General features: G+C 38.1%; 1 protein-coding gene across 1 annotated transcript in view; it reads right to left on the bottom strand.

The window, feature by feature from the left end:
* Positions 1-14,041, bottom strand: part of LOC107102659 (CD2-associated protein-like) — a 37,880-nt gene that overhangs the window by 19,424 nt on the left and 4,415 nt on the right. The window contains exons 3-6 of the mRNA XM_015402047.1: positions 11,219-11,255; positions 8,272-8,334; positions 4,206-4,326; positions 1,292-1,401 (exon numbers count right to left, since the gene is read on the bottom strand). Of these exons, the coding sequence (XP_015257533.1) occupies positions 1,292-1,401; positions 4,206-4,326; positions 8,272-8,334; positions 11,219-11,255 (331 nt within the window). The remainder of the gene's footprint in view (positions 1-1,291; positions 1,402-4,205; positions 4,327-8,271; positions 8,335-11,218; positions 11,256-14,041) is intronic.

Below are 14,041 nucleotides of genomic sequence, written 5' to 3'. Positions count from 1 at the left end.
TCCAATTGACCCATATATCTATGCTGCATGCTCCCTTTTCTCAGATTCCATACTTTCCTTTGTTCTTCTCAAGAACATACTTGGCGAAAACACGAGTCTGTACTCGCGTTTTTATGAATTGAAAGCTGCCAACAATTTACTGAATTATTTTCTGTTGGGTTTGTTTTGGTGGTGTGTTCATGTCCGTGTTTCAGCAGAAGTATAGACTGAGAGATAGTGTTTGTGTTTGTATTGGAAAATGCGCTAGACTTTCAGAACCTAATTTCTGTTAAAGAAGATGGTGTAAGAAGTTTGTAAATTTAGTAACTCCTTATGTAGAAGTAGGCTCGACTACATGAAGGCGAGAGACTGAGGGAAATTACATCAATAGGTCAACAACACAACTACTGGGTGGATATATGAGTAAAATGGTGGTTTTATTTACATTTTTTGTATTTAATCATTGATTAACACTGTTAGCATAACTAACTATCAGGGCGGCTTCTTTATTTTCTCTAGATACTATCTGACCAAAGCATGGGCTATACTAAGGTGATACTTTCAGGTTTTCCTCCTCTTAGTTGGAAACCAGATAACCACTTTTTATGTCTAGAAATAAATCTGTTAATAATCTCAACACTGCTCTATAAAAAGCAGAACACCTTTTTTTAAATATATTTTTAATTTATTCTCTTAAAATAAACATTTTAGCAGCAGATGGAATAATTGATTCTTTTTGTTTCCAGAAAACCAACTAAGTCAGGACAAAAATATCTGTATCAGTTCTTTTTGTAGGTAAATGCTACTTAGTAATGAATACATTTTACTGAAGATTAAAATCATCATCCTGTTGTAATCTCATATGATGGCCTTGTTTAACACACCCTAGAATGTCTAAATTTGAAAAAAATATCCTGCCAGACATGAGATGACTTCCTGTACTACAGCTGGAGTACTTGTTGCTATGGAGAAAGGTGGTTTCTCTACACACAAGGCTGCCGCTACTGCAGGAGCTGAACAGCCACTTTCTCCCTCAGTCCTGCTTAACGAACCAATTAGAGACGAAACGGTTACCTCCGGTTAAATCCAGGGAAAATGCATTTAATCTAAGAAAAACGGACTTCAAATTTTGCAGTGTCTGACATACTTTAATCAGCTGCAGCTGCAGCAGACACACATGAGAGAAAACAGCTTTTTGGAAACAGGTTTTGTTGGAAAAGACTAAAAAGATTCGAGACACCGGTTGAATACATACTCTCTAAATCCATAACTCACAGAAGCAGGGAGGATTTGGACGGCTGAGGTGACTTACCTGTATCAGAAGGTTTCTCCCCAAAGTCTCCAGACAGCGTTTTCTGTTTCGTTGGCAATACTGGCTCTAACTCTGACTTTGGTCGTGTAGGAGGCACCTCTCCATTGTGCCTGCAAGCAAAAGAAAGAGGGAAGGAGAAGCATGTTGAATAAAACATGAAGGACAAATATTAGATATATCATAAAATAAAAATGTAAACTTGTTCAGTTGGTGGACTGTGTTTAAGATTTGATCATAATCAATCCATGTATAAACAGTGAATGAGCCCAAATGTGTCCTCTAGTCCTTCCTTGATATAACTACAGTCAGCAATGTCTCTAGAATGATTTATAAAAAAAGAAATGGAAGGTTTTCAGCCTTCTGGGTGGCAGAAAACAAAGCAAACCTTACTTAGTAGATTATGACTAATTGTCAGTTTGTGTGCCCTTGTCAATAAAAAATAAATCCATCCAGCTGCCGTTTATTTGCCGTCACATAAACAGGAAAAGATAAAGTTGTTTTATGTTGATGTGTATGGTTCTTCTAGGACAGGGGTCTGCAGCCTTCCATTATCCAAAGAGCTGTTTGCCCCAAGTCTGACCAAGTAAAAGTTTATTTAGAGCCGCAAAATATAACATGACTTCTTTCACACACATAAAAAAACTTTTTTTTTTATCTCGTATAGGACATTAGTTGCCATCTTAAACAATAAACAATTAATGCATTTTAGCTTTTAAAATAATATTAAAAACACATAATTTCCAAGCTAATTCAAAGAAAAATGTCTCCTAAAACATACTTCTGGTTCTTTTAATCTCAAACTCTATAGCTTTTAATACTGGTATTTATTATAGCACATTATTTAACTCTTTATTTTAGCCACTATTAAGAGCCGCTGGAGAGGGTCCAAAGAGCCACATGTGGCTCTGGAGCCGCAGGTTGCAGACCACTGTTCTACGACTAGAAAGGAAAGGGACCAAGCCCTGCAGAGGATAGTGAGGGGAGCGCCCCTAGCTGGAACAGGGACCGAGCCAGAGACTGGCTCAATAACCCAGTTGACTGCTAAATAGCTTTCTGCTTCAAGCTGGGAAAATGTTGAACTACTAGTTTATAAAACTAAACCAGAGTTTATGAGTAACTTTTTTTAAGCTCTTTTAATGCTCTTTAAAATGATTTTAATGTCATCAACAAGTATCGATGACTCTCATATAAAACCATGTCCCGAATTCCTCGTTTTCCAGCCACTTTTGTATAAATGTGCATTTTCCCATTCTCTGGCTTTTTCTCCGTCTTCAGCTTCTTTCTTGAACATACGGCTTTATGATCACCCAGAAGCAGTTCAGCGCAAATATATAAATTGTTTTTATAAACTTTTTTTTTTTTCCAAAGCATTTTAAATGCCACAACAATCACATTTAATGAATTTTAACATCAATTAAGGCCTTAATTTAAACAATTATATTTTAATGATATAATGACCCGTGGAAACCCTGTAAACTCACTTCATGTGTTTTCTGGTTTTAATCAACTTGCTTTTATCTTTCACATTAATCAGCAGAACATCGTACAGAAGCACAGTTTTATCCTGCTGGGTGATACATGTGTTACATATGTAGACAACACCTACTATCCTGAAGATGCTTTGCTAAAAATGCAAGCAGGAAGAAAAAAGTGCCGCCTCAAGAAGAGGGATTTTCTGAAAAGGTAGCCGATCACAGGCAGTTTACTATAACTGATTATTTCCATCAAAGTGATCAAAGTTGGCATGAGTTTAAAGTAACAGGTCCACAGGTAAGGAGGAGATACAGGCGCATAAAAGGCAGGAAAAAAGGAGCATGAACTCACATCTCATGGTTTTCAATTTGCACATAAAAAGTTGAAAACGTGCGATCGGAGTAGTTTAAGTTTGAGTTTTACATAGCTTTCAGCCACTTTGACAGAATTATGACTTCAAATATTAGCTGAGAATGAGTTTGAAGTTTGTATCCGTTTTGAGCAGTTAAGATTAATGTGATTTAAACTCATAAATCTAAGATATAAATTTAAAACCATTTTCTGATTGTTAACAGTTAATATTATCTGGTTAACAGGCTTGTTTGATAAAAATCCTACAAAGGTGGACATCAATTGTCCTAACAAAAGTGGAGAAGCCAAAAACCACACATAAAGGAGGGCTAATTAGCAGCAAGTGCCAGATTGTAGTTCTCTGTGTGTTATATCAGCCTGACTTGACGACCAGCCTCCCTCTATAAAAATCTCTTGTTCTGAAATTCGGCAAATTGAAGCTCTAATAATGTAAACTCCTAGCTTTAAAGGCCTTTTTATGATCTTAATCCAGGTCAGAAGTTTACAAAGACAAATGTTAATGTTCCGTTTAAAAAATTGACGTCATTGTTCTACAAGTCCTGATGGGTAAATTCACAGCATTTGAGTCTAATGGAGGCAAAAACCTCTTTGCCACCTTGTGTGGCGTCATCAAAAAAGAAAGAAAAAAAAAGGACTAGATATAAGAGATAATTGCGGACACTACAAGTCTGGTTCCACATTGGACTGAATTTCCAGAACAACTAATGTGCCACCATCGTTAATCCCGGGCTGAGCAGAACATGTTGTCCTTTTCACATCTTTTAAACTGTTGAGATATAATCCCTTTATGTTATGGATGTGCACCTTTGGCCCATTTAATATTCCTAAAACATGTTTTGTCGTTATGTACCATAAGCTGACAGTGATGGAGAACCAGCAGCCATAAAGATGAAACGTCAGAGGTCTCTTAAAAAGCTGTGAGGGGCTTAGATTAGTTGAAGCTTTGCCCGTTATTTCCCAGAGTGGCATTAGGCTGAATGCATTACATGACGGGAGCCTGTTAACATATTGCAGCTCAGCCTCCCAGAGGTCAGTCAGATAAGCAGCATAACCAGAAAACTGCACATACTTGAGGTTTAACGAGGGAGTAATGGGCTTCTCTGGCTTCTTGGGTGGAAGAGGGACCGGCTTCTTGTGTGGGTTGGGTGCGGGGGGCTTGTAGGGTTTGGCTTCTGGAGTGGGCTTGTCGCCTGTGGAGATGACACAGAAATAAATACATGATTTCAGTGATTAAATAAACTGCTTCACCTTTTTGCCTCTAATTTCACAGCTACACTTTGACAGGATATGCTTCTCGTTATGTGAGAAGAGCTAAAAGATGAGGAAAAGAATAAAGGATAATAAGGTTCCAAAAAAAGAACATTAAAAACAATCCATTGGACTTTGTTTTCAGGTTTGAAGACGTTTCTCTTCCCATCCAGGAAGCTTTTTCAATTAGAAAATGTCAGGAATAGTGTTGAGTTCGAGGCTTTATACAGTAGCACAACAAAGCGTTGTTTTTGCTTAGAAAACCTGCAATTTGAAACGGACGAAGGGGTCCACCCTTTGGAATGGGGGTCGTTTGGCTTCTTTTGTTAACCTGCAGAGCCCTCTACCTGTCTATGTCTCTGAAAGGGGTGTCGATGGGGGAGGCGAGGTCCTCCACTCTACTGTAGAGGGGCTGCGATTATAGTGGGAAGGGATTGACTTAATTGCTGCATTGTAGGTTTTTGACGGGTGGTTTTTGAGTCCACCACCTCTGTTTAAGGTTGGTTTTCTTTCTTAACATAGATGGCTTCCTTCACGCCCCTCTTAATCAACCCAATTCCCTTTTTCCATGTGAACATTCTGGTCCTTAAAAGAATATCCTTTGTCCATAAAGACATTCTCAAAGTTGGGCTTAGATGTTAATTCTAAGCCTAACTTTAAGTGAACTTTTGCTTGAACTAGTCCTATTCTAAAAAGATGTCTTAAAGGTATACTGAAATATACTAAAGGTATACTTCTTTTTTCCAGGTGGATCATCAAAGTAAGTGGTCCTCCTAGTTGTCAACTATTCTGGTGATATGTTTACGTAAGGCATCCTAAGTGCTCTTCCCACTTTTCACTTACCGGTGGTGAGTCTGACATAGTGGAAAACATTGCTATGCTTCTTTTGGAAAGTAAGCTTGTATTAGCGACGCAAACAGCAACTTTTAAACAGAGCGTGCAGCAGGAGAAATGGACTCATGCACGCTCTCGCCCCCGTTTAGCGGGGTACAGGGTTGTGCATGTGCATTTTTTTTTTTTTTTTTTTTTAAAGTGGAGAGGGCGGGTCTTTTCAAACATTCGCCAAAATCCTCCACATGTAGAAAAATTTAATTCTAAGAGCCGTGAAAACATTTCAAACATAAGCAGTTTGTTACCATCACAGAATGTAAAGCAGGTGATCGTAGAAACGGGGATTCTGCAGTAAGGAGGAATGTAAGCAGTTTTTCCAATGAAAAAGCTGTTAATCTGCTTCACACTTAAACGAGCCTTTAGAGAAGCAGAGAAAAGATTCCCCAGACTGATGTAAGGAGTGAGCCGGCAGAGCGAATAGTTCAGACCTAACAGAACCTACACAGAGGACGCAAAGATCACGAGCAATGAAAGAATGTTTCAGCAGTTTATCTCAGAGTGAGAACATGAACTACCAGAGAGGAGAAACATGTTAATTAATGCACTTTATGAATAATTAAGTAGAGATGTTAGGGATGATTAAGAGCAGTGCTTTTAAACAAAGCTTTGAAAAAAGGTAAAAAAAACAAACATTTGAAATTTGAGGGGGGAAAAAATGCAATCCAAAAATAAACTAAATGTTTTCTTAGACTTTGTATTTTCAAATATATATTTTTTTCATTTTTTACATGTTCTTTTATTTCAATTCACAGATTAAATCATTTTTTTTATATTTCTTTTCAAAATATGTATTTTCAATTTCAATTTTTTCAATGTATCCATAAAACTGTGTCTTTGCTCCTCATGACAGAAAAAAGCTAAATTAGAATACTTAAGTGAGTCGAAAAAAAGAGAAAGTTTTTTAGAATGATATGAAAAAACAACAAATAAATAGAACAAAAAATTCTGAGTAAACTGCAACATTATAGACAAAAACTTTTTTTCCAATCTGTTGAATGAAATTGTTTTAAAAGTTTTATTTCTGGATTGCATTTATTTTTAACTTCAATTTACAGAACTTTTTAACAATAATGGAACAAATAAATAAACCCATATATATTTTTTTGAGCTATTTCAATGCAAACACTGCCAAACTCCAAAAACCCTAAATATTAAGTAGTTACAGCTAAGGCATCTCACAAGAATAAGTACTCCAATACTTTTTTGTAAATGTTTTTAACTGAGGTAATAATCCACAGGAGAAGAGATCCAGATTAGCACATAGCTGCAGCTATTACAGCAATAAACCACTGATTATAGCTGAAATCACGATGGATTCAGACCTGAAACTTCAGAGGCTCATAAAGGCAGTTACTAAGTCAGCCTTTTATCACCTGAAGAACATTTCCAGGATTTCTTTATACCTTATTTTTAGTGCTTTTAGAAATACATAGAAAAACATTGAACAGTTAGAACTCTACTAAAAATTTGAGTTAAGGAATATAAAAACATAAATAAACTTTATATTATTTTCTAATAAATAAGCAGCAAAAAGAAAGAAATAACAGTTCCATGTAAACAGCTCTGGATTAGATCTCTGATATAAAATCACTGATATCCGATTCAGCTGATTATTCGGTATTAGAGCCGATATTCGATCTAGGTATCGGATCGGTGCATCTCTAACCAGGATAAGAGGACATTTCATATCATTCCTAAGTTCAAACTGCACACTGCAGCTCAGTGTGCTTTAAAAAAAAGACCCAAACAGTTTTACCTACTTTACAAAATATATCTCCTTCGCTTTAAGGAAACATTTCTGGCTGAGAGAAACACAGAAGGAGTGGCAGCATTTCTAACGAAGGCTAGATCTCGCTCATCAACCAGCTACTATCTGATCGATCGACTCTCAGTGTGACTGTAGAGAAAAAAGATTCTTCTCTTCTGTTAAAATTTTTTTACATTTGAACACATTTAGAGCAACATTCTTTTTGAACATCCTTCAACAAAAAGTGTAGAGAAAAATGTTCATTTTCCAGAAGAGTGTTTCATTACAGCTAGGGCTGGTAACCTAGATATTATATATAGCAATGGTGAGAAAATTACTCTAGCTGGTTTTAAAAAATATATTACTGCAATTTAAAAATTTTAAACTAAAAAATCTATTAAATAAAAATATGTTTAAATACAGAAAACCTATAATAATAGAGGCTATAATCTTCCTCTGCCTGCTGTCACTCATTTTTTTGAACACGCCTCATCAGCTCTCTGCAGAGTTATCTTCCTTAATTATGCATCAAGTAATTAAATAACCAAAACTGCAGCAGTTGCTTTTCCAATATATATGAGGTCAGTTCAGTCACACCGGAAATATGTTTCAAGTTTGTGTTTAGGTTTATAACACACCATTTTTATTATTGTTGAAATTTAACAAGTCAAAGATTTTGCTTTAATCACAACAAAAACTACCAACACCTTACTTCTGTACAAACCACTGACCCATTTATCAACTCAGGCTGATCAACTTCTGATTTTGACAACAGCTTAAAGGAAACAAAATTTTTTTTTTTTGAGCCAACCTCAAATCCATTCATTCCCATAATGAAGCTGATAACAGTCGACTTTACATTTTAACTACCCGAACATAACTAAAACTCAATAAAACCAATAGAAAGATTTCTAACAAAACAAAGGTTGTGTGAATGTTTCTATATCCACTCTTACACTGAGAATAGAAGTCAGTAATATAATAAATCATTTGGAAATGATGGTTATCAGAAGGAAGCTTGGAAGAGGACAGAGGACTGAAGCCGACAGCAAAGAGAAACATAACAAGCATGTTTTCTCTTAAGGATGAAAGATCTGGAACAGGAAAATATAGAAACGCATGACAAACGAGACCCAGATGAAACAGAGGATTATTTATTGCCCTGAGAGCTGAAATTGGACAGAAATGTCAGTGGTGGTATAAAGAGATGGAAGGATGAGAAGAGACAGGACGGGGAATCCAGCTGTACCTCTGTCCTCTGGCCGGGGGAGATGAGGCTTCCTCTCAGCGCTGGGGAGTTCTGGCTTGGAAGCTGAAAAACGAAACATGGTCCAGATTGTCAGCGACCCAACTCGTTCAACAGGCGACAGTGAGAATGAACAGCGCCCCGCCGTCTGTTCTTTAACACGTTAGAAAACCTGCTGCCAGGTACCAGTTAGCATCATACGCATAAGCATCCAGGAGTTTGTCAGACAGATGAAATGTCTCAAGAAGAGGAAGTGAGCAAAAACAGTCGTCTTGGAAGCCCCCAGGAAACTGCAGCAAAGTGCACGTGTAGCACGGTATGAGTGAAAACACAGCGCTGCTTATGAAGCAAACAGGAAAACCTCAATGCTTCTGAGCCTTTAGCACCTCAAAAAGTGGCAGCACTGGTTTACAGTAAGCAATTATAGCATATACTGTAATTGAAAAGAAAATGTAAATATATCTCAGCTCTGGAAGTGAAAATCTTGTTCGACACGGACAATAAATATTATCATGAGGTTATATTTTATGGCTCACGATGAAGATCCGATTATATGCAGATGATACATGTATTTTCTCTCCTTTTATATCAAATTATGGAGGAAGGAAGCTAAAACTGAACTTGCATTAAACTTCTGTGGTGATATTGTGGAGCCTCAAACATCATTTGGGTCCCCAGAAATAGATTTAATCACCAAGTGTGTACACAGCCAGGAAATTTGACTTTGGTTCCAATTTGATCACATTTTCAGTTAAAACTGTCAAAAAAAAAAGGAATTGAAATGTTTGGGTTTCGTTTTGTTTTCGTTATCTATATATAAATATGCTTTTACAAAAGAGGAACCAACGACCGTATTAGTGCAAAGTGCATGGTACCAGTCAGACTGTTGGTGTTCAGAGTGTGAGCTGGAGGTAGAAACTGTTTCTGTGGCGGCTGGTTTTTCATAAATGGTGCTCTGTAGAGTCAATCTGAAGGTAAACAAGTCTGAAGAGTGTGGGAATCTGGATGGAAATTGGAAAGTGGAGGAGCCTTGTTGCAGCAGGTGTCACTTATTTATAACAACTGGCCACAAAGTGAAGCGCTTGTCTCTTATTGGCTGAAAGAGATCAAATGCTCATCGGTGGAATGACTGCAGAACAAGCTGAATAGAACAGAGGTACGAGATGTGAAGAAGTGCACACCACTCCAAATTGCACAAAGGCAGATTCTGAGGTCCTCTGTTTTTTTGTTTTGTTTTTTAAATAGAGCTGGAACGCTAATTCTACCAGTCAGACTGTCAAAGGGAAGCTGTGGGATTGCGTTTGGTTATGATGGAGAGCAGCAACAGCTCAAATAGTTTCATATTGATTAATGTTTCCAATCCAGCTCAGATCCACAGCCTTACTGTGATCTGCTCAAACTGATCAGTAAAAACCCCAAGAATATAAAAATATATATTTAGCCCTGCACCAGATTAAAATCACTAGGAGGGGGGAAAAGGTCTTGTTTGCTGATAAGATGAAACATATATTTATGATGTTTACTTTTAAACAGCAAGGCTTAATGTCGTAGGGAAATCATATTTAAATGTCAAATCATTCTGGCTTAAACATGTATATAAATGTACTCTGTATCAGATAATATTTTCCCAAAATTTAGGAAATTTCTAATTTTTTTATAAAACCCTGTCTTAAAATCTGTGGGGGGGTTTCTTCGTTATCTCATGCAGGCCAGTTATGTCAGCCTGAACACCTAAATTCGGCCAATCATATATCAACGGTCATCTGTCAAACAAATGTTTTTGGTCAAAGCATCTTGATTCATATGTCGCAGCTAATATACGCAACAGTTGAAATCAGAATCCTTTCCTTTCCCATTGAGTTCCGTCCCAGTGTAACAGGGATGGACGTCTGTGTCTTCGGCAGGCGTAGAGCTAACAGAACTGGCAGCGTTGCGAGCGTACGGCTGGAAGCCTTCTACACCAAACCAAGCTTCTGCCGCCCTGGCGTCCTCTTCCACAACATCTTCATTCCCGCTTTCCTCCGCTAAATAAAAAATGTACGATGGAGGAGACTCATCCCCGACCTCCGACACTAAACTCTCCTCCTCTTGCATGTTTCCTCTGTCCATAGCGTTCCTTGACAGTGTCGTTTCTAAGTCACCAATTTAGTGCTACTTGGTCCCAATGAAATTTACCATTGGGAACCTACTAGCGCTAAGTTGCTAACTCATTAGCAGCACTGCTTCCGATAAACCGGCCACAACCAAACTTGCTTGCGAACCTTCCGCCACAACAATCCCGCCCCCTTGATAATCAACCAGTCACATTCACTTAATTCACTCGTGTAAAGTCGGGCACCAATCGGGAGAATTTGGAAATGCAACAGCTGATGGTGGCTTTAAGGGAATAATGTAGAAAGTAAAGTCAAATTAAAGTGAGGATGTCAAGACAGAAAAAAAAATATCCTTTTGATGCTACGATGCAACTACATGGAAGTGTTGGTGAGATCCTGGAGGCTGCAGACTGTCTTAATTCAGTTTGATGGGATCTTTATAGACTCAGTTAAGAGCTCAGGGCCCGGAGGGAAAGCTTGGAGTGGAACACCTGCTCATCCATGCTGACAAAAATACAAGCCTTTTGACAAAACCAATGCAGCTTTAGAAAAATCAGTTCTAACATCTCCCTGTTGACTGTTTTTGGAAGATGCCTGAATGGCCCTGGCTTAAAGTGGACCAAAAACATGCCAGTGGAGTTACATATGTCAAAACTGGGAACATCTGAAGAAACCCCGAGAGGAAGGAGAAAGGTCACTGATAAAAAAACATGCCTCTAACACTCTGTGTAACTTATTTTACCACTGTGTACTGACCTTCACATGTAACAGATAACAGGCAGATCGCCAAGAAGAGCCCTTAGCGAACGCTCAGATTTGTTAACTGAACCAAACAGAGCATGTAAAATGTTCTTTACCTGCTGTTTTCGACGGTGGAGGTGGTTTCCTCGGTTTCTGACAGAAAGAAAATAGGAGAGAGAAAATAGGTCAGCAACAGAAACTGAAAGACGACTTTGAGGCTTATGCTTTGTTCAGACTGCAAGCTCTAGAAGCAGCTAAAAAGCTTTTGCTGCTTCATTTTTGTTGGTTGTTCACATTAAGTTCAGGAGAGCATCAAGAGCAGCTTTGCCGCTCCTGAAGCGCGTCCAGTAAAGTGTTTAAAAATGCGGCTGATGCTTCTGCTGCTCCTGTTGCTTCTCCTGTTGTTCAATGGCAGAGTGCTGCTTTGCTATATTTGCTGTGATCAGTGGGTAAAAAGTAGTTTTAACATGTTTTTAGGTGAGAAGGTTCACCTGAAAACCTCATCTGTTCAGTCAGTCCATCAAGATTATGATCCTGCCTTCAAATATTATTTCACTGAGCTGCTCAGAACCCCGTACACCTGCGGTACTCTGGAAATCACGTTCAATGCAGCCTCTTGCTTGGCGGCGTGTTGTGGGTTTTCCGCTACTATTTGTTGCAGTTGGAAGGTGTTTTTCACGTACATAATCCAAACTGCAGGAACCTAAATAATAAAAGGGAATATATTTTGCAGGCAGGTTTTGACATTGATGTGCTGCTTCAGATGCTCAGACGCGCTGCTCAAAACGTGCTGCAGGACTTTTGCTGCACCTTGATGCGTGCAACCATCAACATTGCATGTGAACTAACTGCTTCTGCTGCTTCTAGCGCGTGCGGTCTGAACGTAGCATTACAGCAACTCATTCAATCAAACTTAAGATGACTAACTTTTTATTTTTCTTGGCATAAATATGCATTGATGTCATTAAACTTTCCCCAAAAACACAATAGTTACTGGGAATATATATATATTGTTTTTTTGTCTAATAGGAATTTTAAAATGAGCTTTCCACTGATTAAAGATGCTTTAAATCTTCTGCTTGACCCTAAATTTTTTTTCCCTTTTCTGTAGAGAGTTGTGTTTGCTTGTCTTGTTCTTATACCAAGGTAACATCTCTTCTTGTTTCTCTTGGGCTCCTTCTGCCTCCCCATATAAGGACTTTTGGTGAGGCTTACATTTGGAGAACCAAACATTAATTCCCATTTATAATGGCTGAAATCAAACAAGCAATCAGGTGAACGTAATGAGAAGTGGGAGCAAACACCGTGCTGAGATCAAAGGCAGCCGACAGGGATTTACTAAAAAGGTAGCAGCTCACAGGTCCGGTCAGAGATTTTAAGTCTCAAAAGGATCTGAAATCAGTCACTCCTCTAAAAAAGTCAACAATAACGACTTTTGAACACCGACTTTAGGAAAGCACTGCAGTAGAGCCATCTAAGCAGGTTTAACCTAAAAACAGACAGCAAGACTCTAAAAGAAGGATAAAAAATACAAACAAAAAAAAAACCTTTGAACTGAACCCACTTTTAGACAAACAGTCTACACAACCTAAGCTCTCAAAGGACGTCATTGCTCTCTGGGGAAAACAGAAAATGCAAATAAAGCTTCCCAGACAGGAAGCAGACAAACATCAGCAGCAAAAACAGCATTTTCAAGCAAAGGAATGTTGTGCCAGCTTTGAGGCATGGAGCTGGATGCTTCATGTGGTTTGGTTATGCTTCATTGGAGAAGGACCTGAACAGAAGATATCTGATGTTAATCCTCCCAGGACTGAAAGTCCCGAGCTGAGTTCGCCTGGTCAGCCACAATCATTTATTTAACCTTTGATTGATGCTCCTTTTTTCTGTCTGCTTCCTTTTCTTCTCCTTTTAAGCTCCTAGGAGCATAACAACTTCCTGTACTATTAAATCCTACATTTATTCATGTATTATGACTAGTATTTACAAAATAAGACGCCTATGCATACTTTTTATGGATGTTACTTGAAGCCAATGCTGACTTTAAATTAGATGGACAAATGGCACATCCTTTAGTATATAAGGAAATAAAACACTGCTGAATTTAAAGTAACACAGCTGTACGGTTTAGTACGAAGCTCCGTTTGGTCATATTTGCATGATTGGATGAACCACTGCAAGGAATTGAGGTCACACCATTGCACTTAAAGGTACAGTGGAGGATTTTCGCGAATTTTTCCAAAGACCCACCCACTCCACTTTAAAAAAAAAATGAACACCTGAACAACCCTGTACCGGCTCCCAAGGGAAGGCTTATTAAATGTGTGCAAGAGCGTGCACAAGCCCATTTCTCCTCCGTTTAAAACTTGTTGCTCTCATAGCTCATACAAGCCTACTGTGCAGAAACGTACGCCCTAACCACTAAATCCCTCAATCACTATACAGAGCGGGGACTGTATAGTGAACTATATAGTGAACTCGTTTAACTTGCCATTCAGACAGATCAGCAAATCCCATAATACATGCTAGGGCGTGGATATTTTATTGTAATCCAAAGGGGGGCCCAGAAGAAAATCTTTGGGAACCACTGGAATAAATAGAGATCAATGGTCTGAAACCGTAGCTCACCACAGATATACACCTTAAAGTGTGCATATGCAGAAAGTAGGAATGCACGATATTGGGATTTTGGCCGATATCCGATATGCCGATATTTTAAAACTCATGTAGCCGATAACCGATATCGATACCGATGTTAAAGCTGGACAAAAATAAGTAGTCATTGAAAATAGCAGTTTTGTTATCCATTTCTGATACTTTGAAAAATAATATACTGTTGATATCAATATATAATATATAATATATAATTGACATCAGCATATTTTCATATGCTGATATCAAATAGATTATTAAAAAAGCGGTATCGATCTATTTTACTTTCA

This window comes from Cyprinodon variegatus, unplaced genomic scaffold, assembly GCF_000732505.1.
Source record: "Cyprinodon variegatus isolate N-32 unplaced genomic scaffold, C_variegatus-1.0 Scaffold1290, whole genome shotgun sequence".
Classification (NCBI taxonomy): Eukaryota; Metazoa; Chordata; class Actinopteri; order Cyprinodontiformes; family Cyprinodontidae; genus Cyprinodon; species Cyprinodon variegatus.
The sequence above is the reverse complement of the archived record's forward strand: the minus strand, read 5'-3'. Positions and strand labels throughout refer to the sequence as shown.